Source organism: Trichosurus vulpecula, chromosome 1, assembly GCF_011100635.1.
Source record: "Trichosurus vulpecula isolate mTriVul1 chromosome 1, mTriVul1.pri, whole genome shotgun sequence".
NCBI classification, from domain to species: domain Eukaryota; kingdom Metazoa; phylum Chordata; class Mammalia; order Diprotodontia; family Phalangeridae; genus Trichosurus; species Trichosurus vulpecula.
In genome coordinates, this window is record NC_050573.1 from 338,805,037 (window position 1) to 338,831,300 (window position 26,264).

General features: G+C 36.2%; 1 protein-coding gene across 1 annotated transcript in view; it reads left to right on the top strand.

The window, feature by feature from the left end:
• Positions 1–26,264, top strand: part of DNAH5 (dynein axonemal heavy chain 5) — a 314,391-nt gene that overhangs the window by 273,993 nt on the left and 14,134 nt on the right. Inside the window, exons 73-79 of the mRNA XM_036745231.1 lie at positions 2,096–2,315; positions 3,062–3,267; positions 4,410–4,613; positions 7,807–8,022; positions 9,747–9,959; positions 21,441–21,593; positions 22,025–22,256. Coding sequence (XP_036601126.1) covers positions 2,096–2,315; positions 3,062–3,267; positions 4,410–4,613; positions 7,807–8,022; positions 9,747–9,959; positions 21,441–21,593; positions 22,025–22,256 — 1,444 coding nt within the window. The remainder of the gene's footprint in view (positions 1–2,095; positions 2,316–3,061; positions 3,268–4,409; positions 4,614–7,806; positions 8,023–9,746; positions 9,960–21,440; positions 21,594–22,024; positions 22,257–26,264) is intronic.

Consider the following 26,264-nt stretch of genomic DNA (forward strand, 5'->3'; position numbering starts at 1 on the left):
GGATAGAGCATAGGAATCAGTTCAAATGTGGCCTGAGACACTAGCTGTGTAATTCTGGGCAAGTCACTTGGCCCCTTTGGCCTCAATTTCTTCATCTATAAAATGAGCTGGAAAAGAAAATGGCAAACTATTATAATATCTTTGCCAAGAAAATTCCAAAAGGAATCACAAAGAGTCTGACATGACTGAAATAACTGAAAAACAAAGGAAGTATATCTGAATGAATCTAGTGTCTATTTTACTCTTTTAGAGAAATTTTAGCTCAGGTAGCTAGGTGGTGGAGTGGACAGAGTTTGAGACCCAGAGTCAGGAAGACTCATCTCCCTGATTTTAAATCTGTCCTCAGACCCTTATTAGTTGTATGACCCTGGCAAGTCACCTAACCCTTTTTTGCCTCAGTTTCTTCATCTATAAAATGAGTTGGAGAAGAAAATGGCAAACCACTCCAGCATCTCTCCTAAGAAAACCTCAAATGGGGTGATAAAGAGTTGGACAGAGTAAAAATGACTGAACCACAATAGTGCCTACTGTAGAACCTTATACTAGGGCCCTAAGTATGTATGTCCTGGGTAGTGTATTGTACTAGGGCCCTCTCTAGGGGAAGAGTATTTGAAATTTAGTCCTTGATCTCATAGACCTTAAAGCCTAGTAGATAGATAAGACACAGCACAGATAAATACATTAAAGAATTGTAAAATGAATTGTTATATAAATTCTAGGGAGGTAAGATTTTTTAGGAAGTTGATTTGGGGGAATAAGGGAAGCCTTTTTGAGGAAGCCACATTTTATTTGTATTTAAAAGGATAAAAAAAAGCTTTCAATGTGGTTAGGAAGGATGGCTTTCTTTATCTGTGGTAGAGAGTTAGTAAAGATACAGAAATAATTTTCTGTGTGCCTGGGAATATGCACTGAAGATAGAGAATAGAAAAAATCGAGTTTGACTAGAGCTAAAGCTTCTAGGTAACCCTGTGGATAGAGAAGAGGACCTACAGTAAGGAAGACCTGAAATCAAATCTGGCCTGAGACATTTACTAGTTTTTAATGCTGGGCAAATCATTCAACTTCTATCTGCCTCAGTTTTTTAACTGTAAAGTGGGATAATAATAGCACTTACCTCCTAAGATTTTTGTGAGGATCTAATGAGATATGCGTGAGTAATATTAGCATAATGCCTGTCACATAGTAAGCACTTATGTCTCTTCCCACTCTCTACCTCTCTCCCTGATTTTAAGGCTGGAAAGGTAAGGTAGAGTCAGATCTAGAAGGCTTTAAATGCCAGGAAATAAATGTAAACTTTATTCAATAGATAATAGGAAGCCACTTCTGGTAAATTTTCTCCATAGACCCACTCAATATGCTATGTGGCTATACTCATATGTTCACAACTGAAATATAGCAATCCATACTTAGAGATATAGAATATGCTTTAAAAAGGCAAATGTTAATATTTACTTAAGTGTGAAGAGTATTTGCATCTTTTTAATATGGATTCAACCATATAATTCTTTGTTTAAATAGGACAGTCTTAAGTATTTTTACACATGTAATATGCAAAATCTTAATTACTTTTAATACCTTGCCCAAATCTCTTCCATGGCACAATTCAAAACAAAAATTCTATTTTTCAAAATGATTTTAATGAATCACAAGGTCATCTCATCCTATTCCATATACTTTTATTTTGATGTTTTTCTTCATGTTTCCTAGCAGTTTATTTTTGTGATGTATTAGGATTTAGAGTTGGATGAAACCTCAGTCATAAAGTCCAACCTGCTCATTTCACAGATGAAGAAATTAAGGCCCAGAGAGGAAAAGTGAACCATGGTCACATAGACAGCAATAGAAGAGCTAGTATTTAAAACTAGGGTTTCTGGCCCAATTTTCTATATTTTCTAATAGCTATATTGACATTCTAGTTTACTGTAAAAATTAAATAAAAACAATCAAGGATGCATTTCTTAAATTGTGTCTCTTTTATCTGTTGTTCTTAGAGCTATTGTTTATTAAATTCTAATCACTTTCTATGGACCTTATGAGTGTTCAATACATGTGCAGAAGGAAACAAACAATTTTTCTTTTCATCTGCTTGATGCAGGGAGGATGGGCACTTCTGCAGAACTGCCATCTGGGCCTGGATTTCTTGGATGAGCTGATGGACATAATAATAGAAACAGAGACTGTGCATGATGCCTTCCGCCTCTGGATGACCACTGAGGTCCACAAGCAGTTCCCCATTACCCTTCTTCAAATGTCCATTAAATTTGCCAACGAGCCTCCACAGGGACTCAGAGCAGGTCTGAAAAGAACGTACGGAGGTGCGTGAAACTTTACATGGCAAATAGAAATGCTTTTTTCTTGGCCATTATACTTTCCTAAGGAATTTTTTAAAGGAAGTTCTTTCTTATTTAACCAACAGAAAAGGAGATGGTGATCAAAAGTAAATATTGTAGTAATGATTAAGAATAAGTATCAACTCCTATATTTCCTACTTTCTCCATATATTTGTACTCCTAAATTTTCCAATTTGACATATTTTTTATTAATCTTGAATAATGACAAATTGCTCCTGTGTACTATTCAACTATATACATTTCTAGTCACCTAACTACACTCAGATAGAAGTTATCCCTCTTCCAGGAGGTAAGGGAAATAATAAACAGGTTTTGTTTTGTGAATGGTAGTGTTTTAAAATAATCCTCAATATACATGCACTCACACAAAAGTATGTGTATGTGTGTACACACACATATGTGTATATATGTGTGTATACATATACATACATATATACACACATGCACACACATTATATATGTATATATTACATATAACTCATAAGACATATTGAGAGGTAGTTCTTCCTTCTCTATCACTTAGCCATATGCATCCCCGCCTTCAAAGTCTTACTTTAAGAAAAAAATACTCTGTGAAAAATTTTTGCGGATTAATCCAAGCTACCTCTGGATACCTCTAGTATCAAGTTTGTTTATTCATTGCATTTAGTGAAACTTAAATGAAAAATATAAAAAATGCATAATGATTTTCATCCATTTGGCCATGACAGGTATTAGCCAAGATCTCCTGGATGTCAGTAATATGGCTCAGTGGAAACCAATGTTATATGCTGTGGCTTTCCTGCACTCCACAGTCCAAGAAAGACGCAAGTTTGGCCCACTGGGGTGGAACATCCCCTATGAATTCAATCAGGCTGACTTTAATGCCACTATGCAGTTCATCCAAAACCATTTAGATGACATGGATATCAAAAAGGTATTGCACTTAATGCAATTTCATGTCATTTCTGAAATATACACTTGAGGTTTCAAAATGACTTGACTCCCTTGTGTCAGGGTTAAATCACCTAACAGTGGTCGTAGTCTTTGTGCTTGAAAAAAATGTTATCTGCGAGTGATTGTGCCTTGAGTTGCCTGCTTGCCACTTCTTTTGAGGAAAAATGTGGACAATTTTCTCTTTCTCTCTCTCTTTTTCTCTCTTGAAGCAAAGTTGAATTTATTTAGGCAGCTACATGGGAATGCTTCTGTGAAGATCTTTTCCTCTAAAAGTCCAAGAAAATGAAAATGAAATTCTGGGTTGCTTCAGAAGCTTGTACATGAGTGTGTTTTCATGCCTGCCTTTCGTCTACTCATAGAAGCCAAAGTTTGTTATATGAATCTGCTAAATGTCAGTTACCTTTAAACCTTAAAATGATAAAAATAGACTTTTGGGTGGTTCTTTTATTTATTTTATTACAATTCTTTATTTTTCATTATGTATATAAAAGAAAATATATGAACCTTGGAATGAAGTTTTGATTTCAACTTTTGACAGTTTAGAATTTGTTTAGTAAATTGGAGCCACCTCCCTTGATGACAAGGGCATACAGGCCCTAATGTTTTAAGGAAAAATAATACAGCTAAATAGAAGGATTCATGGATTTTAAGTGAGGAAGATCTGGATTAAATTCTGCTTCAGATACTTCCTAGCTGTGTGACCCTGGGAAAGTCAGTAATTCTTCTTTGCCTCACCAGTAAAATGAAGGAGTTAAATTTAATCCCTTCTATCTTTCGATTTTTGGCCCTATGCATTCCAAAGTATGAACTTTGCACTAAGGACCTTCTTTCCTGCTACTTGCCTTTTGAACAGCTCTTGTTTTAGGGGCATAGTCTAATACACAACAGTTAATATGTTCCCTCTTAGATAATGTAATACCTTAATTAATATGATGCATGTGTTCAGAAAGAGTGGAGGGAGTGACATACTGTTGAACAATAATTTGTTACTTCTGTGAAATATCATAATATTCCTTTTTAAATAAATATTTTTAAAAAGCAACACAATGCATGGCAGACAGAAGAAATTATATTATGATGAGCATAGATTTCTCATGATCATTTATTCCGTTCTTTCATCAGGGTGTCTCCTGGAGCACTGTGCGATACATGATAGGTGAAATTCAATATGGAGGCAGAGTCACAGATGACTATGATAAGAGATTGCTGAACACTTTTGCTAAGGTTTGGTTTAGTGAAAATATGTTTACTCCAGATTTCTGCTTTTACAAAGGATACAGTATACCCAAATGCAGCATGGTGGAGAACTATCTGCAGTATGTACAGGTTTGTCACCTTCCACATTTTACACACAAATCAAACATATCTCAACATGAGGAATTTGTTGGTCTTTTTGTTTTCTACATAAATGTTATCTTGTCTTCCTTTCCATCCAAATTATATGCTTCCATTTGCTTTTTCTTATTTTGTCCCTTGAGAAATTATTTTCCTTTCCTTTAACACGAAAGTGGGAAAATCAGATCATAGATCTAGTACTGAAAGGAACCTCAGAGGCTATCAAATCCAACTCTTATTTTATAGATATGGAAACTTAGATACAGGGACATTAAGAAACTTGCCCAAAGATGTATCATTAGTAAACATCAGAGGTAGAACTGAAACCCTGGGTGAACAATGGTTATGGCAACTTTTTGCTTACGTCCCTTCAGCTACCTTATAAGTCACAATGATGAGGTGTATCTAGCCTCAACCTTTTTTATTTGTTTCTCTTTCCTCCAGATGAATTTTTATATTCTTTTTCTAGCTCATAAAATGATTTTTGATAGTTTGATTGGCATGGTGCTGAATAAGTAAATTAATTTAGGTAGAATTGTCATTTGTATTATATTGGCTCAGTAAACCCATGAACAATTTATATTTTTCTATTTGTTTAGATCTGTCTTTATTTGTGTGAAAAGAGTTTTGTAATTGTGTTCATATAGTTCCTAGATTTATATTAGGCAGGTAGACTCCCATGTATTTTATATTGTCTATATTTACTTCTCTTTCATAAAAATTGCTATTGTTATCTTTTGTTTTACATTGTCTAAAATTTCCCTTGTATCTCTCCTCCTTTCCTGTCCCATTGAGCCATAACTTAAAACAAAGAATGTTTTAAAAGAAGAGGAAGAAGAGGAAAAAAAACTCCAACAAATCAATATACTGAAAAAACCTGGCAATATTTGTTATGTTTCATACCCATGGGTATTCCCACTTCTGCAAAGGAGAAAGGGGAAGTGTCTGACACTCTCCTTAGATCTCTCCAAAATTACATTTTGTTATCACTCTGGGTAGGGCATAAATACATGTATGTGCTGTGGAGGCTTTGAGACACCCTCTTCTCATCTAGTTCACATCCAGCCAAGGCTTCTTGAAGGAATCATTCTGTTATACACTGAGACTCTGATACCATACCTTTTTTCTTTAAATAGAATCCAATATTTAAAAAAAAAAACAGGTCACGGAGTTGATTGTCCAGACTTATCCTTCTGGAATCGGCTTCCTTAAGCTTTAGCATAGCATATGGGAGACTTATTGTAGCAAGGATTTCCAAATTTATTGAATAGCTCAGTTATTTGAGTGAGTTTACTATCTACTCAGTGCTCAAGGTCTGAGTAAACCTACTCTGCTTTCTAAACATCCAATGAAAAATTAATCTTCTGTATCTATACACCAAGTCTAACATCTTTGGAATTTGCAGGCTCTTTTTTCTTTCTCAGTTACACTTAATCATTCACAATTACTCCCTCTCCTTCACCCATGATATCCAATGATTTGGCAAATATTGTTGATTCTACCTCTCCAGCTTGAACGTAATTTTCAAATTGGCCACCATCTTAGTCCAGGAACTCATTACTTCTCCTCTGGCCTATTGCAATAACCTCCTAATTAGTCTCTGCATACAGCTTCTTCCATTTTTAAAAATCTAAGATCCGCATAACTGCCAAAGAAATCTTAAAGCACATCTGACCCTATCACACTCCTTATCAAGAGACAGAAGGCGTCGTGTACCTAGCAAATCAAACCATGACCACCATCTCCCCTTAGACCCTGATGGAGACAGTCTTTGGAAGAGCAGTCCTTCTAGGCTATTGTCCATTGCCATCATCTTGAGAAGCAACCCCAGTGGAGATGCAATCTGGCAGCTGCTCCTGCAGATGCTAGCACCATATCATTTGAAGGTGCTCAAAGGAAAGTTCTTGTCTCCAAAGTCCTTGGCACTGTAAAATGGTTCATCAAAAATGGATATGTTTTTAACATTGAAAATAATACCAAAGAAGAGGCATTAGTATCTACTTTGTTACTGCACTCTCAAGGACCACAGTACCTTACCATCTGACTTACAGCTAAAACCTACCTTATGTGATGTCTCTACCCCTTTCCTCTTCCCTATCCTCCGTAAGAATGTGATCTCCTGGAGAGCAGAGATTGTTTTGCTTTTCTGTCTGTACTAGCAGCACTTAATACAGTGCTTTGCATATAGCAAGTGCTTAATAAATGCTTCATTCATTCATTCATTCATTCATCAAGAAGCTTCAGTGGCTTCTTATTCCCTCTAGGTTAAAGCACAATCTGTTCAGTTTTGCATTTATAGCCCTTCAGAATCTGCTTCTAACCTTCTTTTCCAGACTCGTTTCACATAATTATCTAAATATACAAAATACAAATGATTACCAGCATTGATTTTTAATTATTAGAAGGAATTTTTACACCCATACATTCTTTATGGTTTTGTAGAAGGAGCATTTGTTTTGGAGTCAGAGGGCATGGATTCACATCTTGCATACTACACTTACTACATTCATGATCTTGAGAAAGTCACCTAATCTCTTTGGCCCTCATTTTCCTAATCTGTGAAATGCAGGATTTGGACAAGAGTACCTCAAGTTTCCTTCCAACTCTAGATCAATGGCCCTTTTGTCCAATAGACATATGTAAGGCATGATGGTTTCAGCTATATGTATGAAAATGAAAGTATTTGTTTCTTTCAGTTGATCTTAAAAGCATAATTAATTGTCCCCTAAGACATTTCATCACACTTAAGGCTTCAGAAGTGGAGTCTCACTCCTATCTGGTAGAGCACATCATGAAAATTTGATGTGGACACTTTGCTAAATTTGATTCGTTGGCCCAGAATTCCCATTTAGAATTGATTTTATATTGTATATTTCAGTGTTAATATTTTATAGTAAATTGTTGATTTTTTCTGAAAATTATTGATTTGAGTTTTACACTCTGCCATAATTAAGAAGTTTTATCTAAATATATACTATAAGATTGCATACCATCTTGGGGAGGGGGAAGGAGAGGGAAGGGGAGAAAATGAAGAACTCAAAAATTTGTAGAAGTGAATGTTGAAAACTAAAAATAAATTAATTAATTAAAAGTAAATACATACTGTAAAAGATGTGCTATTTTTTTCTATTTTTCAAGGAGGAAATAATTAAACTATTAAGATTTTAATTTTTTGCTGATCTAGGGCTTGCCAGCTTATGACACTCCTGAGGTGTTTGGATTGCACCCCAATGCCGATATTACCTATCAAAGCAAACTAGCCAAGGATGTGTTAGACACTATCCTCAGCATTCAGCCTAAAGACAGCTCCAGTGGAGGAGATGAGACCAGAGAGACTGTAGTGGCAAGACTGGCTGACGATATGTTGGAGAAGCTTCCTCCTGATTATGTCCCATTTGAAGTGAGTAAATAAAATCCTGTCAAAAATGGTATCTAAGTTCTAATAAGTTTTGGGAAGAGGTTGGGGATGTGATCTCAGGCAAAAAAAAAATCCATCCTTATGTTAGCTTGATTTTTTAATATTTAAAAAAGCTTTATTGAATCCATTTACCTAATGTTTTCAGAATATAAATACTGAGAAAGCCTGACCAGAATGCTAATGTTTGTAATTAAACGGCTAAATGTGTACTGATGGGTTAGGATTGCTTTTCTAAATGGAGAACCTTTTCCCAAGGTATTTCAAGTTGTCATTTATGCTAAAGAAGGCAATTTATTCTTAATCTAAACCACCAGCTTGTTCAAGACTAAGAATGTATTGGGTGGATTAAAGCACAATTTAAAATATAAGTATTTTCTAATTTAGGGAAGGTGTGTTTACATCATTAACTCTTTGTAGCCTTTATTTCTCAGTCCAATAAGCTGTGAGTTGATTCACTTTTTACCTCTCTGGGTCACTGCCTCATAATGAAGTTGATAATAAAATTTCTTTTAATGTAATGACATTCTCATGGATATTGTGCAATGACAGGGTTTGCCTAGGTGGCAGAAACTCTCCTAATTGACAAAAGTGACAGTAATTATTCACTTACAGGTGGTCTCAGTAGAGAGCACAGACAAAATTTATATGGTAACTAGTCCCACTTTTGTCAGAAGATTGTTTGCCATATGTATTTGTATATTTCTGGTTCCCTTCCCCATTTTGAGAAAGAAATACGTAGGTCATCATCATCATCATCATCATCATCATCATCATCATCATCATTTCTTCCCTTTATTATCATTCTTGTTAGGCTTGTTCTAAAAGTTTAGAGTAGTTAAAGAGCATAACCTTGCTTGATGAAAATGAAGACTACATAAAAAAGTAATATCAGTGGTTAATTTCTCTAACCGTATCTTCAGAGGCTATTCCTTGGGACAAATTATTTTATTAGTTGTAAGCCCTTGACTTCATGCTGTCAGTTGTCTCAGGCAGGCAATTTATCTGCTTAATTGCCTGTGCATCTATGCAGCTTTTGCAGCAGAGTCATTGTATATCAGTATGTATCTATGGTGTGTATATATATATATATTATGTAACATTATAGATAATTTGCATATGTGTATATAGACATGTGTATGAATGTACATATATTTCTAGGAATACACATGTATATGCATTTGTATGCATACATTAACATATATAATACATACATACATTTATATAGCACTTATTACTATCATTTGATCCTTACAACAACCTTGGGAGGTGAGTTATTATTACTCCTTTTTATACATGAAGAAACTGAGCCAAACAGGTTAAGTGACTTGCCCAAGGTCACACAGCTATCAACTATCAGAGGCTAGATTTGAATTTAGTTTTTCCTAACTCCAGACCCAGCACTTTATCTACTGTTCCACTCAGCTGCCTGTTGAATGAGTGAATACTCAGTTCTTTACAAAAAATATAGGGGTAACTTTTGTATGCCTTAATGGCAATGAAGCAGCTTATTTTTCTTTAAGTGAAAGGAAGGATATTATTAGTTATCAATGTCAGCTTTATCTCTCCTGTGCAAATAATAAATGTTATGTATTGAATTATAAAATTTCTGCCCCTTTTCCCACCCAAGAGTGACAGGACACAAAATCAATAAAGCCTTTAATAGTTGTGTAATTTTTAATGTATCTTTTCATTTTTTTCCATGACAGGTAAAAGATAGGTTGCAAAAGATGGGGCCATTCCAACCTATGAACATCTTTCTGAGACAGGAGATAGACCGAATGCAACGGGTAATCAGCTTGGTTCGAAGCACCTTAACTGAACTAAAACTTGCAATAGATGGCACCATCATCATGAGTGAAAATCTGAGAGATGCTTTGGATTGCATGTATGATGCAAGGATTCCTGCTCGTTGGAGAAAAGTAAGCATGAACCTGAAATGAATAATTTTCTCCTACTGTCCTATTGGGGGAAATGTATAGCTAGTCAAATAATGGAAAAGTATAGAGCTGGCCTAGGAAATACAAAGAGCTAGCTTCAATTCCCAGATCCTATGCAAACCCACTATGTGACCCAGGACAATTACTTAACCTTCTAGAGCCCTGGGCAACTTTCTACAACTGTAAACCACAAAGCTGCATCACTCTGTATTGGTAGAGGGAATTTCTCAATGGGGGAATACCTTACAACAATGAAATAAAATATCCGTACCCTTAAAAAGAAGTCATTATATGAAGTAGCATGAATTTTTCATGTGGCAAGTAAAAAGCTAAATCCAAGCTATTTAAAGAGCTCCTTTGCTTAGAAATAGATGTGCTTTTATCTTTGCATTTAGGTAGGATCTGTCAGTAGTAGCAAGGAAAAGGGGAGATATATGACATAATACTTAGAAAAATTTCACACCTTAGTTTTATCAAGGGAAGCAGAAGTAATCATATTCTTTAAAGATTCTGAATTTACAAAAATATAATTATTTATTGATTAATATTTTTCATGGGAAATGGATAGATGGTACTGAATATGATATAGGAATAGTAATAGGTATTATCATGTGAAGTAAATAAAATATTTTAAATTCATAAATATTGAGTTCGAATACAGATAGCTATCACATGTCCCCTTAAGTAGTGAAATACACAGCTTTCAGAAAGGGATCTATTGGTATGTTCTAATAAATAATGTTTCATCTAAGGAAGTATTCAGATAGGTTAGTCATGGCCATTGGAAATTTCACACTGAATATCCTAGAGTCATCTCAAACTCAACACGTCCAAAACCAAAATCATTCTATTTCTACTTCCCCCACCCAGCTTACCTATCCTTTCAACTTCCCTATTCCTGTAAAAGGCACCATTATCCTCCCATCTCCTAGATTTGTAACCTAGCTGTTACCTAGGACTCTCTTCACCTTTGGGACTGCATTTGGGATTGTAAAACTCTTAAGAAGTGTTCCCCTCAGAAAATCTCTATATAGTCTTCCCCCCCAAAAAAGAAATCTCAATTTATTGGCTTTCAAGCTAGTTCACAAACCATTTTCTTTGATTTAACTAACCCAAAAGGGTAAGGATGCAATGAATTCATTTTAAACTCGTGATATTTTTATGAAGGTATTTAATCTATCCCACAAGGTTGTTGGGAAGATGATTGAAATAGCATGGCATAAAGGTTCTGAAACTTTTAAGACAAAGAACTGAATGCAAGTTATAACTGTGCATTGGAGCCTCAAAGTCTTCTGAATTGTAAGCAGACTGCTTAAAATTCTCTGTATCTCAGAAATACACATACCAAAATCAATTACTTTGGTTTTTATGTAATAAAATAAAAACAATAATTTATGCATACTTATAAGTCTATAAATCCCATACATATTTGTGAATAGTGGTATCTTAGTGACCACCAAGTCCTGCAGCAGAAACCTTCTTTCTCATGGCACAGAAGAGACCCAGGGTTCTGAGAGGCTATGTCAATAGAATTCAGGCTGTATCACATTTTGCTATGCTGGAAAAGCTTCACTTACATATTCATTTCTGTTTAATTCTATTTAATAAACATTTATTAACCACTTACCATGTGCCAGGCACTGTGCTAACCTCCAGAGATACAAGGAAGATAAAGTAAGACATTCTCTGTACTCAAGGACCTTGCAATCCAATGGGGGAAGAAAACATAAAAGAGGAAGCTGGAAAGTGGAGGTTGAGGTGACCCAAAGAGCATCTTGTTCCATGAAGTTGTGATCAACCAAACAGAAGATGCAAAAGGGAGTGAGCTGCAAAGTCCAGGTTAGGCCTGCTATAAAGGAAGGCTTAGGTAGAATTTCATTGTCTAGGGGTGGAGCCAAGATGGCGGCTGGAAAGCAGGGACTTGTGTGAGCTCCCTGCCAGGTCCCTCCAAAAACCTATAAAAAATGGCTCTGAACAAATTCTAGAACTGCAGAACCCCCAAAATAGCAGAGGGAAGCAGGGATCCAGCCTGGGACAGCCTGGATGGTCGCTGGATGAGGTCTATCGCACACGGAACTGGGAGTGGAGCAGAGCAGAGCCCAGCGTGGGCGGCAGCAGGACCAACCAGACCAGGAGCTGGGTGGAACAGGCCCTAGCACCCTGAATCAGTGAGCTGTGGCAGTTACCAGACTTCTCAACCCACAAACAGCAAAGACAAGAGAGAAGGTTAGTGGGAAAAGCTGCGGGGGACAGAGTGAAAAGAGTTCATGGTTAGGCCACCACCCCAGGGGCAGCGGGGGTGGTGCAGCTACAGAACTACAGTGGCAGTTTCTTCTGGCCCCAGGCCCACCTGGTGGAAGGAATTAAGTGATCAGAGCAGGAGTGCAGAGACAGCTTAAGATCTGAGTCAGGTCCAGTCTGGTGGTTGTTGGGGAAGGAGGAGTGCTGGTGTGGCAGAGTTGGCTGTATAGAAATAACTCTGAAATCAACAGTGCATCCCCTCAAGCTTGGAACAAAGTACTCTTTACTCTACAAGCAGTCATGCCCTGACAAAAAACTCAAGGGTCAAGTAAGTTGGCTGGGAACATGGCCAGGCAGCGAAAACATACTCATATTCAGTCTCAGACTTTGGAATCTTTCTTTGGTGACAAAGAAGACCAAAACATACAGCCTGAAGAAGTCAACAAAGTCAAAGAGCCTACATCAAAAGCCTCCAAGAAAAACATGAATTGGTCTCAGGCCATGGAAGAGCTCAAAAAGGATTTGGAAAAGCAAGTTAGAGAAGTAGAGGAAAAATTGGGAAGAGAAATGAGAAGGATGCCAGAAAATCATGAAAAACAAGTCAATGACTTGCTAAAGGAGACCCAAAAAAATACTGAAAAAAATATTGAAGAAAACAACACCTTATAAAATAGACTAACTCAAATGGCAAAAGAGCTCCAAAAAGCCAATGAGGAGAAGAATGCCTTGAAAGGCAGAATTAGCCCAATGGAAAAGGAGGTCCAAAAGACCACTGAAGAAAATATTACCTTAAAAATGAGATTGGAGCAAGTGGAAGCTAGTGACTTTATGAGAAATCAAGAAATTATAAAACAGAACTAAAGGAATGAAAAAGCGGAAGGCAATGTGAAATATCTCATTGGAAAAACCACTGACCTGGAAAATAGATCCAGGAGAGATCATTTAAAAATTATTGGACTACCTGAAAGCCATGATCAAAAAAAAGAGCCTAGATATCATCTTTCAAGAAATTATTAAGGAGAACTGCCCTGATATTCTAGAGCCAGAGGGTAAAATAGAAATTGAAAGAATCCACAGATTGCCTCCTCAAAAAGATCCCAAAAAGAAATCTCCTAGGAATATTGTTGCCAAATTCCAGAGCTCCCAGATCAAGGAGAAAATACTGCAAGCAGCCAGAAAGAAATAATTTGAGTATTGTGGAAAAACAATCAAGATAACACAGGATCTAGCAGCTTCCACATTAAGGGATCTAAGGGCTTGGAATACGATATTCCGGAGGTCAGTGGAGCTAGGATTAAAACCAAGAATCACCTATGCAGAAAAACTGAGTATCATGCTCCAAGGCAAAATATGGATTTTCAATTAAATAGAGGACTTTCAAGCTTTCTCAGTGAAAAGACCAGAGCTGAATAGAAAATTTGACTTTCAAACACAAGAATCCAGAGAAGCATAAAAAGGTAAACAAGAAAGAGAAACCATAAGGGACTTACTAAAGTTGAACTGTTTTGTTTACATTTCTACATGGGAAGATGATGTGTATGATTCATGAGACCTCAGTATCAGAGTAGCTGAAAGGAATATGCATATACATATATATATATATATATATATGTGTGTGTGTGTGTGTGTGTATGTATATACATATGTGTGTGTATGTATATATTAAGGGATAAGAGAGGAATATATTGAGAGAGGGAGAAAGGGAGAGATAAAATGGGGTAAATTATCTCACATAAAAGTGGCAAGAAAAAGCGGTTCTGTAGGAAGGGAAGAGGGGGCAGGTGAGGAGGAATGAGTAAATCTTGCTCTCATCAGATTTGACCTGAGGAAGGAATGCCATACATACTCAGTTGGGTATCTTACCCCACAAGAAAGAAGGAGGAAGAAGATAAAAAAAGGGGCAATGATATAAGGGAGGGCAGACAGGGGGAGGAGGTAATCAAAAACAAACACTTTTGAAAAGGGACAGGGTCAAGGGGGAAAATTCAATAAAGGGGGATAGGTTAGGAAGGAGCAAAACATAGTTAGTCTTTCACAACATGAGTATTGTGGAAGGGTTTTACATAATGATACGCATGTGTCCTATGTTGAATTGCTTGCCTTCTTAGGGAGGGTGGGCGGGGAGGGAAGAGGTGAGAGAATGTGGAACTCAAAGTTTTAAAAACAGACGTTCAAAAACAAACATAAAAAAAAGATTTTGCATGCAAGGAGGGAATAAGATACACAGGCAATGGGACATAGAAATTTATCTTGCCCTGCAAGAGAAAAAGGGAAAGGAAGATGGGAGGGGAGTGGGGTGACAGAAGGGCAGGCTGACTGGGGAATGGGGCAAGCAGAATATACACCATCTTGGAGTGGGGGGGAGGGTAGAAATGGGGAGAAAATTCGTAATTCAAACTCTTGTGAAAATCAATGCTGAAAAGTAAATATATTAAATAAATTAAATTAAAAAAAAAAGAAAGAAGGAGCTACTCTGGTGCATTGTACAAGATTTAAATGAGGGTGTGCATGTGTCTCTGACCATCTGTTGGGAATCAGTTTGCATTAGATAGAATATTGAACTCATGTGATGGTTTAAAAACAATGTGATAACTAGTTGAGAAACTACAAGAAAGGTACTTGATCAGAAACAGTTTGATGTAATTACCATAATAAACACCAAATCTGTATGCATCTTCACAACACTTTCAAATAACTGCGGAAACAAACCTCTAATAGTTCAAATATGCAAATACTTATGACAGAGGAAGAAAATGATGTATAACAATATTGGACAATTATTTACTGCTTTAAGTGCTATTAAAGGATTTTTATCTCAAAAAAAAAAAAGAATTTCATGGTCCTTCACTCCAGCCCTCTAGTTAGAGGGCAGAGGAGGCTGAGGGAGGTGGGAAGGTGTTGAATATACCCAATGTTGAGCTGAACAGCAGAATGTAGAGATTTCTGGTGCTTAGAATATCCTTCGAGGGGCATTTTGTTCCATGAAATTGAGAGCAAGTAGACCTGCATTCAGTGAAAAATTGTATTGTCATAGCAGACAGCATGGTACTGAGATGCTCATTACCAATAACCTGGCCATTTAATTAAAAAAAACCAAACAACAAACTAGCATTTTATAGTACTTTTGGTTTGCAAAGCATTTTACAAATATCTAAATGGCAGGGAAGTCAGGCTAGGGTGGCAGTAATTGGAGTTTTTAGATTTTCTATAAGCATTCCCTTAGCTACTGGTACTCTGAATGTGACATATATCCAATGATCAACTGAACATATGACTGGAGTAAGTTAATCATAATCTATCTTTCTTTCTTTCTTTCTTTCTTTCTTTCTTTCTTTCTTTCTTTCTTTCTTTCTTTCTTTCTTTCTTTTCTTTCTTTCTTCCTTTCTTTCTTTTCTTTCTTTCTTCCTTTCTTCCTTTTCTTTCTTTCTTCCTTTCTTCCTTTCTTTCATATTTTTTAGTTATCAACATTGATTTCCACAAGATTTTGAGTCAAAAATTTTCTCCCCATTTCTACCCTCCCCCACCCCAAGATGACATATATTCTTATTGCCGTTTTCCCCAGTCTGCCCTCCCTTCTTTCACCCACTCCCCCCATACCCTTTCTCCTTCTTTTCTTGTAGGGCAAGATAGATTTCTATACCTCATTGCTTGTACATCTTATTTCCTAGTTGCATGTAAAAAACAGCTTTTTTTGAGCATTTGTTTTTAGAACTTTGGGTTACAAATTTTCTCCCTTCTTTCCTCCCCACCCATCCTCCTTGAAAAGGCAAGCAATTTAACATAGGCTACACGTGTCTCATTAGGCAAAACACATCCATAACAGCCATGTTGTGAAAGACTAACTATATTTCCCTCCATCCTATTCTCTCCCCCTTTATTCAATTTCATCCCCTTGAACCTGTCCCTTTTTCAAAAGTGTTTGCTTTTGATTATTTCCTTCCCCAATCTGCTCTCCCTTCTATCATACCCTCTCTCTTCCCCCCAGTTTCCTGTAGGGTAAGATACACAATTGAGTGTGTATGTTATTCCCTCCTTAAGTCTGAATGAGAGCAAGATTCATTCATTTCCTTTTACCTGCCCCCTCTTCCCTTCCAATAGATCTGCTTTTTCTTGCCAATTTTATGTGAGATAATTTACCCCATTCTATCTCTCCCTTTCTGCTTCTTCCAATGTATTTCTCTCTCACCCCTTAATTGTATTTTTTTATTTATTTTTAGATATCATCCCTTCATATTCAACTCACTCTGTGCCCTTTGTCTACACACACACACACACACACACAAACACACACATAAAATTTATGTATATTCCCTTCAGGTACCTTTATACTTAGAAAGGTTTCATGAGTTACAAATATCATCTTTCTATGTAGGAATGTAAACAAAACAGTTCAGCTTTACTAAGTCCCTTATGATTTCTCTTTCCTGTTTACCTTTTCATGCTTCTCTTGATTCTTGTATTTGAAAGTCAAATTTTATCTTCATCTCTGGTGTTTTCTTTTTCAAGAATGCTTGAAAATCCTCTATTTAATTGAAAATCCATATTTTACCCTGGAGTGTTATTCTCATTTTTGCTGGGTAGGTGATTCTTGGTTTTAATTCTAGGTCCTTTGACCTTTGGAATATCTTATTCCAAGCCCTTCGATCCCTTAATGTAGAAGCTGCTAGTCCTAGGAGTTTTCTTCTTGGGATCTTTTTCAAGAGGTGATGGGTGGGTTCTTTCAATTTCTATTTTACCCTCTGGCTCTAGAATATCAGGGCAGTTCTCCTTGATAATTTCTTGAAAGATGATATCTAGGCTCTTTTTTTTGATCATGGCTTTCAGGTAGTCCAATAATTTTTAAGTTATCTCTCCTGGATCTATTTTACAGGTCATTGGTTTTTCCAATGAGATATTTCACATTGTCTTCCATTTTTCATTCTTCTGGTTCTGTTTTATAATTTCTTGATTTCTCATAAAGTCACTAGCTTCCACTTGCTCCACTGTAATTTTTAAGGTGGTATTTCCTTCAGTGGTCTTTTGGACCTCCTTTTCTATTTGGCTAATTCTGCCTTTCAAGGCATTCTTCTCCTCATAGGCTTTTTGGAGCTCTTTTGTCATTTGTGTTAGTCTATTTTTTAAGGTGTTATTTTTTTCAGTATTTTTGAGGTCTCCTTTAACAAGTCACTGACTTGTTTTTTCATGATTTTCTTGTACTGCTCTCATTTCTCTTCCCAATTTTTCCTTTATTTCTCTTACTTGCTTTTCCAAATCCTTTTTGAGCTTTTCCATGGCCTGAGACCAATTTGTATTTTTTTTGGTGGCTTTTGATGTGGGCTCTTTGACTTTACTGACTTCTTCTGGCTGTATGTTTTGATCTTTCTTGTCACCAAAAAAATATTCAATAGTGTGAGTTTTTTGCTACCTGGCCATGTTCCCAGCCAACTACTTGACCCTTGAGGTTTTTGTCAGGGTATGACTGCCTTCAGAATGGTGGGTGCTTATGCCAAGCTTCAGGGGCATTGCATTACTTTTTTCAGAGCTGCTTCTGCACAGCAAGCTCTGACACACCAGGGCTCCAACTCCCCAAAGAACGGCCAACCAGGACCACAACCCAGATCCAAGCAGGGCAAAGCAAGAGAACCCTGCCTCTGTGCCAGCAAAGCGCTCCCTGTACTCCTGTTCTGATCTGCGGCTTGACTCCTCCCACCTCTGGAAGCAGCCGCAGGAGCTTCCTGCTGCTGCAGCTGCCATGCTGCACCACCTCTGCTGCCTCCCCCAAGGCCGGGGCCGACCATGCACTCCTCTCACTCTGATCCAGCAGTTTCCCCACTGTCCTGCTAAGTTGTCTTTGGCGTTTGTGGATTAAGAAGTCTGGTAGCTGCCACAGCTCAGTGATTCAGGGCCCTGTGGCCTGATCTCAGCTCCTGGTCCGTCCTGGTGCGGCCCATACTAGGCTTCACTCTGCTTCTAGCATGGTGTGATAGATCCTTCCCAGCAACCATCCAGGCCATCTTAGGCTGGAGACTTGCTTCTTTCTGTTATTTCATGGGTTCTGTAGCTCTAGAATTTGTTCAGAACCATTTTTTACAGGTGTTTGGAGGGATTTGGGGGAGAGCTTAAGCGAGTCCCTGCTTTCCTGTCGCCATCTTGGTTCTGCCCCAATAGTCATTTTTAATACAAATAAAACCTGAATGAAAAAGTCAATTTCAGCTAAATGGAAGGATGACTCATGGGTTCCAATTGAAAAAAAAGCAAATAAAAGAGTTGGCAGAGTTGATTTTATCATGAATCTATTGGCAACAACAAAAAATCATTTTAGGGGATATTTGATAATTGATATTGCAGTGCTGTTGATAAGCATTTGCAAAAAACATACCATGTAAATACTTTCAATGTATGTACCAGCATCTGTAGCAGAGGATAAGGAGGTTAAATATCCTACAAATAACTCAAAAAGCCCATGCTGTTTAAATCAGCATATAATGCAAAACTTGTGACTTCAAAACAATGAAGGAAAAGGTCGATATGTTGGGGAAAATGGTTGAGATGTATCAAATGAGATAATCCAAAAATCCCTTTATTGTATAAATAATTTTTAGGTAGGAGGTCTTAGATATGGACAACTCTGAATAATATCTCAAGAAATTGATGTTCTGCGGTAGATTTTCTGGTGATGCTATATACTACAAGTGATGGGATGCTCTAGTCTCCAAGAAATTAAAAAGGAACAGAGTGGGTATGAATAGATTGTAGCATATGAGTAAGGAAGAAGGGAGGTAGTAGAAGGGATATCATTAAAAAGATGTGTTAATTTAAAAAGAGATAGTCTGGTTGTATAGCAGAAGAAGGGTTAACTGATGGGTAGCCTAATGTTCCATTGAAATCCAGACAAAGATGAGAGATCAAGAGATGAGCCTTAGACTGTTAGATAGACAGACCCTCTGTGGAGGCTTTAAAGGATAATATGGACAAGAGATTCAAAGGGATGAAAGGAATGGATAGGTTGGGAGGTACTCATTTGGAGGGAGTACACATGCCATTGAGATTATAGATCACTTGTATCATTGAAGTAAAGTAGTGGTTGTAAAGGTGGTGCTAATGAAAACATAATAACATTTCTATGCCAAATGGAATAATTAAAGTTTATAAGTGAGTTCAGTGAATTGGCTTTTTTGTTAAAGAAAATTAATATAATTGATCTAAGGGTGATAAAGAAAATCAACTTTCATATTTTCTTCCTTCATCAGAAGAAGAAGGCAATTAATTTGAAGGGAGATGAAAATCCTGGGGAATGTAGACTTGTTTTTAATCTAATTAAAAATGAAAAGTCAGGAAAGACTTGTACAACCTGTTTACCAGAGAGCATATTTTAAAATGGGGAAGCTAGGTGGCATAGTGGATGGAATGCTAGGCCTGAATTCAGGAAGGCCTGCATTCAAATTTGACCTCAGACACTTACTAGCTGTGTGACCCTGGGTAAATCACTTTAACCTTATTTGTTTCCTTATCTGTAAAATGAGCTGGAGAAGGAAATGGCAAAATTACTCCAATATCTTTGCTAAGAAAACGCCAAATGGGGTCATGAAGAGTTGGACACAACTGAAACAACTCAACAATAACAAATATTTTAAAACATTGATTCATCTTGAATTGAGCTATAGTCATAATTTTAGGGTGATATTAATGTAAATGAATGTGAATTCTATATAAATTTATGTATATTTCATTTTTATTCTGAGAAGTAGTCAAACTCCATTGAACTTAATTCCACTAACTCATTGAATTAATTTATCATTGAGCCAATGAATCAAATATAATCTTACCTGGAATGTGACTTTAATGATAGGGAATATCTTTATATTTATTCTGTCATTTTATAGAAAACTATACTAGTCTGATAATCATGCTGACGACCAGTGAACTATCATACTATTATTAAATTTGAATAATTTGAAAAACACTAGCATAATTACACTAAGCAAATTCCGTAAGCCCTACTTGGATTCCTCACTGAGGAATTGGGGAAAGATTTCATTCTTGAAGGCTATTCCAGTAGAGCACAACCTTTGTCTGGGCCTATAAAGCTGGAAATATTTCATCTATTGGCCTAACAATGGGCTGTATATCAGTTGTCCATGGGAGATCTGGCTAAGGGTAGTGAGTTCATCACCAGGAAGTTGGCCATGGAAGCACATGAAGACCATCTGCTAAAGCATGAATGAATTCCAGTTTACACTGGGGAGAGGATCCCTATGCCAATGAAATCCCAGAATTTGCACAGTATTGAAGAAGTCATAAAGAAAGTTCAGTTCTTTCCACATGTCATACTTTGAAAGTAAAATGGATAGATTTTCAATATAATTATGTTTTGCATCATGTAACCATTTATACATCAAAACCTGAAGGTTTTGTAGTCTCTTTCTTCTGAGATTATCTCTAAGATTATCATTTGTATATTTCATTTGTAAGGGGTTGTTTGTGTGTTGATTCTCCTATTATACTAGACTACCTTGAAAATGGCCTCTTTTTTGCCTTTCCTTTTTATCCCCAACACTTAGAATAGTGTCTGGCACTGTATCAGTAAAGCAAGTGTCACAGTATCAATGGTGACCATGAATATGCCTGTATAGTTCTGTATCGCAAAATATAAGAGACTCCCTTATAGAAGAAGGCAGAAGAAGTAAAACATTTATTCAGACACTAGAGGATCAAATCTCAAAACCAATAACTCCAATTCAACATAGCAGCAATTATATCCCCAAACCAGTAAGTCTACTTTATCATAATAGCAAGGAACTTAAAACACAATATCATAGCAGGGAGTGAAGTCATCTCATAACCTTCCCCTCTGCTGGGGCCTTCCAGTAAACACTCACAAATCCTAGCTGTCTGCTTGCCTGCATCCTCTCTCTCCTTCTGCAGTTCTGAGAGAGGGCTTAATGGCTACCCTCAGAATATATATATATATATCCCCTTTTTAGAGCCTGAGGGCTTCACAACCCTCAGTGACCTAATTAGCAAAAGGTATGGGCCTTACTACAAACAAGCTTCTCCTAATCAAGTTTATCTTAACTATCTCCACCTAAAACTTGTTAATGGGAAGGGCAGGGAAGACCTTTAATCACATTAACATCACAGGCAAGCAGTAAGTACTAAATAAATACTTATTGATTGACATTAATTGAACATATATAGATCATTCATGTTAACTGAACATTTATATTTGTGCTTCTTTTTCAGGCATCTTGGGTTTCAAGTACACTGGGTTTCTGGTTTACAGAACTCTTAGAAAGAAATTGCCAATTTAATTCTTGGCTTTTTGATGGCCGGCCAAACTGCTTTTGGATGACAGGTTTTTTTAACCCTCAAGGATTTCTAACAGCAATGAGACAGGTAAAAACCATGATTTGAACACAGTGATTCTATACTTTTCTGCTATAAACTTTTCTTCTTTCTTTATCATTTTGAGGTATAAGGCTGAAGAATGATTTTCTCAACATTGGTGAAATTTCTTGGCATTAAAACATTAAGATAAAGCTAACATAATGTCCTTTAAAAACAGCTACCTTTAATTTTTAATGTATATTCTTTATTTCCAGTTTTGATTTTATGCCAAAAAAAACCCAAATCAAAACCATGAAATCAGTACGTAGGTGTGATTTGTTTTACACATCTAGTCAAGTAATCCTCTACTTCCTTGGAATTAGGAGAATTTTGCTTGTTCTAATGTGTTTTTTAGAAAATTATTTTTATCTTTATACTGACAAACTAGCTCATTAATTTACTTGTGCTGTCTTTGCTTTTTTTCTTTTCTCCTTGAATAGGAAATAACTCGAGCCAACAAAGGATGGGCATTGGACAGTATGGTACTTTGCAATGAAGTTACCAAATGGATGAAAGATGATATTTCTGCTCCTCCAGCTGAGGGTGTCTATGTCTATGGGCTCTACCTAGAAGGTGCTGGATGGGATAAAAGGAATGTGAAACTCATTGAATCAAAACCAAAAGTACTCTTTGAATTGATGCCTATCATAAGGATATATGCAGAAAACAATAGTAAGTAATCTGGCCTAATTTATGACCCTCAGTATTATTAAAAACTCAGGTGTTAAATTGTTCATATTGACAGACTATAAATACCTTTGTGAAGCGGGGCAGAACAGTGGAAAGAATACTCTGAAGCCAGAGGACCTAGTTTTGAATCTGAATCTGATTTCTGCCATTTACTATGTGTGTGACCTTAGACAAAGCATTTATTTCCTTTCTCTTCGCCTTAGTTTCCTCATGTGTTCATTGAAAGAACACAGACTAGAGGCCTTCCTAGATTTCTTCTAATTTCTAAGTAAGGACTCTATTAATTTTGCAGGTTATATTTACAACTGTATACACACATATATATGTGTATATATGAGGTATATATGTATGTATGTGTGCATACATGTATGTGTACATATGTGTGTGTATATATATATACACGTATAGATACATACACACACATATATTATATATATGTTAAAGGTTTGGTATGGGAGGGATAGTAAGTGGAAATGTAATTTCATTGCCGTAGGGAATCATTGGGAAGGAAACTGACCCTATGAACAAAGGTCAGGACATGTTCTACAATGTAGTCATTTTCATCAGAAGGAACCTTTGGACATAGGTCTTGCGTCTGAAATCACCACTTTTGATAATATATTCTCTTCAGTGTTGGGAGCATCAATCAATAAAGTAATTGAAAAGCATTTATTAAATACTAAATATTTGCCAGGAATTGTTTTAGGTGCTAGAAATACAAAGGCATTTGCTTTTGTATTTGCTTTCAAGGAGGCATATGTTTCCCCTCCTTCCATGACTTTATCTTTCTTTCCTTGGCATGCCTTGTGAGGTAATCCCTCATTGCCTTCACAATCATAGTACATTTATATGGATCTCTTCTATGTGGACTTGTTCTAATCTGGTCACTTTCCCTATCTTTGTTCTCTTTGACTCCAGTTCTAACTATTCAATAAACCTTTCCAGGCTTTGATTCAAGAATCTAAGAGTGGTAGTTTCACTGGCTCTAAAGATGAAAAGAGATGATAATAAAACATTGTTATATCTTTTTTCCCCTTCTATCTTGTTTCATCCTGTGAAGCCCTTGGAATGACTTCTCTTTTGTTGGGAATTTAACAAAGCTTTTGAAAAACTGGTTTTATCCTCCTTCACTTCTCTCCATTTTCTGAGGTGATATAGATGAACCATTCATTCTCTATTCCTGAACAATGCTTTCTAAAATGTTTTTGTCTTCCTCTCTTATTTCCACCTTCATATGAAAGTCAGTGTTTATATTCTTGAATTTTTTCTATCTTTTCAACTTCTGTGACAGAGAATTTGTGCCCAAGTTGTGGTCATTTTGAGGGCAGTCTTTTTTCAGATATATTTTGTGGATACTATAATAAAAGATGATCAAATGTCTCTTGGGGTTTTTCCGTGGTTGTTATTTCCATAAATTTCATGACAAAACCAGAACTCCTTTTCTTGTTTCTCCAAGGATTCTGAGAATCTTCCTTCCATTAATATGCAACTACCTTCTAACTTCTGGTTTCATTTATAGCGAAAATTTCAAGGTTGATGTGATTCAGTTTTGGTAGTAGTATGACCATTTAAACATCACTAGACATTTTTTGATTGTTAGAATATAACAAGTGAAGTTAGAGTTTGTAAACAGCCTAAAATCTGTGTCATCTTTACCACCCTTTGTCCTCTTTTTTTCTACTCTTTTGTCATCTGGAAGGGAGCTACATAGAAGTCAGGGCCATTTTGTATTTTTTTATAGATTGCCGTAGCCAGAGACTTCATCACCATGTGGTCAGCCTACAGGTCATATTCTTCTAGAAGAGTCCTCAGAACACAGTCTGCATGTTACTGGAATCCTACTTGAAGGCCTTACAGGAGAGCAGAAATTGCCAGAATTTCCACTGTTTTGGAATAGCCTTCAACAATACAGGGTCACCTCCATACTATTATTACTAGATAAATAGCTCATGTCACTGAACAGTTTGCTTCTTATTGCTCTGAAATTAGTCACTGAATGCATGCTATAATGTATGACACAGTCAATTGTCAGTCTTTCTTGGTGATAACACAAAATATTCAATTATTAGTACCCATTATAAATAATTGTGTAAAGTAAGGAAATTTAAAGAAGCAAAAAAGTAAGTGTTAATAACTAAGTTTCTGACATAGAGCAAACCCAATTTGTGCAGAAATAAGAAGGAAAAAAATTGATTCTATTTTTTATAATGTGAGTTATCTCCAATTTGGGTTTATTTTTAGTTATCTTGATTAATAGTACATGCTCTGTTACTATTTCCAACTTATCTTCTCCAACATTTATCGTTTTCATATTTTGTCATGTTAGCCAGTCTGATAGGTGAGATATGGTACCTCAGAGTTGGTTTGATTTTCATCTCTGTAATCAATAGTGATTTAGAGCATTTTTTCATATGACTATAGATGGCTTTAATTTCTTCCTTTGAAAACTACCTATTCGTATATTTTGACTATTTATCAGTTGGGGAATGACTTGTATTCTTGTAACTAAATTTGACTCAGTTCTCTATATATTTTAGAAATAAAGTCTTTATCAGAGACATTAGTTGTAAAAATTCTTTCCCAATTTTCTGCTTCCCTCCTAATCTAGGTTGCAGTGACATCTAGGTTGCATTGGCTTGGTTTGTGCAAAACCTTTTCAATTTAATGTAATCAAAATTATCCATTTTGCATTTCATGATGTTCTCTATCTCTTGTTTGGTCATAAAGTCCTCCATTCTCCATAAATTTGACAGATAAACTATTTTTTGCTCCCTTAATTTGTTTACAATGTCAGCCTTTATACCTAAATTGTGTACCCATTTGGACTTTATTTTGATATACGGTATCAGACGTTGGTCTATGCCCAGTTTCTGCCATACTGTTTTCCAGTTTTCCCAGCAGTTTTTGTCAAATAGTGAGTTCCTATCCCAGAACCTGGGCTCTTTGGGTTTATCAGAGAGTAGATTGCTATAATTTTTGACTACTGTGTCTTGTGTACCTAACCTATTTATTCCACTTATCTACCCCTCTATTTCTTAGCCAATACCAAGTAATTTTGATGATTGGTGCTTAATAATACAATTTAAGATCTGGTATGGCTAGGCTACCTTCCCTAGCATTTCTCTTCATTAATTCACTTGATATTCTCGACCTTTTGTTCTTCCAGACAAATTTTGATATTACTTTATCCAGCTCTGTAAAATAATATTTTTGGTAGTTTAATTGGTATGGCACTGAATGAACAAATTAATTTAGGTAGAATTATCATTTTTATTATATTAGCTTGACTTACCCATGAGTAACTGATGTTATTCCAATTATTTAGATCTGACTTTATTTGTATGAAAAATGTTTTGTAATTGTGTTCATATAGGTCCTGGGTTTGTTTTGGCCTGTAGACTCCCAAATATTTTATGATGTCTATGTTAATTTTAAATGGAATCACTCTTTCTATCTCTTGCTATTGGTCTTTGTTAGTAACATATAGAAATTCCAATGATTCATGTGGGTTTATTTGTGGGTGCAACTTTGTTAAAATTGTTTATTATTTCAAGTATTTTTTTTACTTGATTCTCTAGGATTTTCTAAGTATATCTCATATCATCTGTAAAGAGTGATAGCTTAGTTTCTTCTTTGCCTATTCTAATTCCTTCAATTTCTTTTTCTTCTCTTATTGCTAAAGCTAACATTTCTAGTGCCATATTGAATAACGGTAGTGATAACCGACATCCTTGTTTCACCCTTGATCTTATTGGAAATGCATCTAGCTTATCCCCATTATATACAATGCATGCTGATGGTTTTAGTTAGATGCTACTTATCATTTAGGGAATAGTTTTGTTGTCTATTTCTTCCTGTAACTCCCTTAACTTCTCCTCTAAGAATTTGGATGCTATACCACTTGGTGCATATTTGTTTAGTAATGATAGTACTTCATTGTCTATGATGCCTTTTAGAAGGATATAGTTTCCTTCCTTATCTCTTTTGATT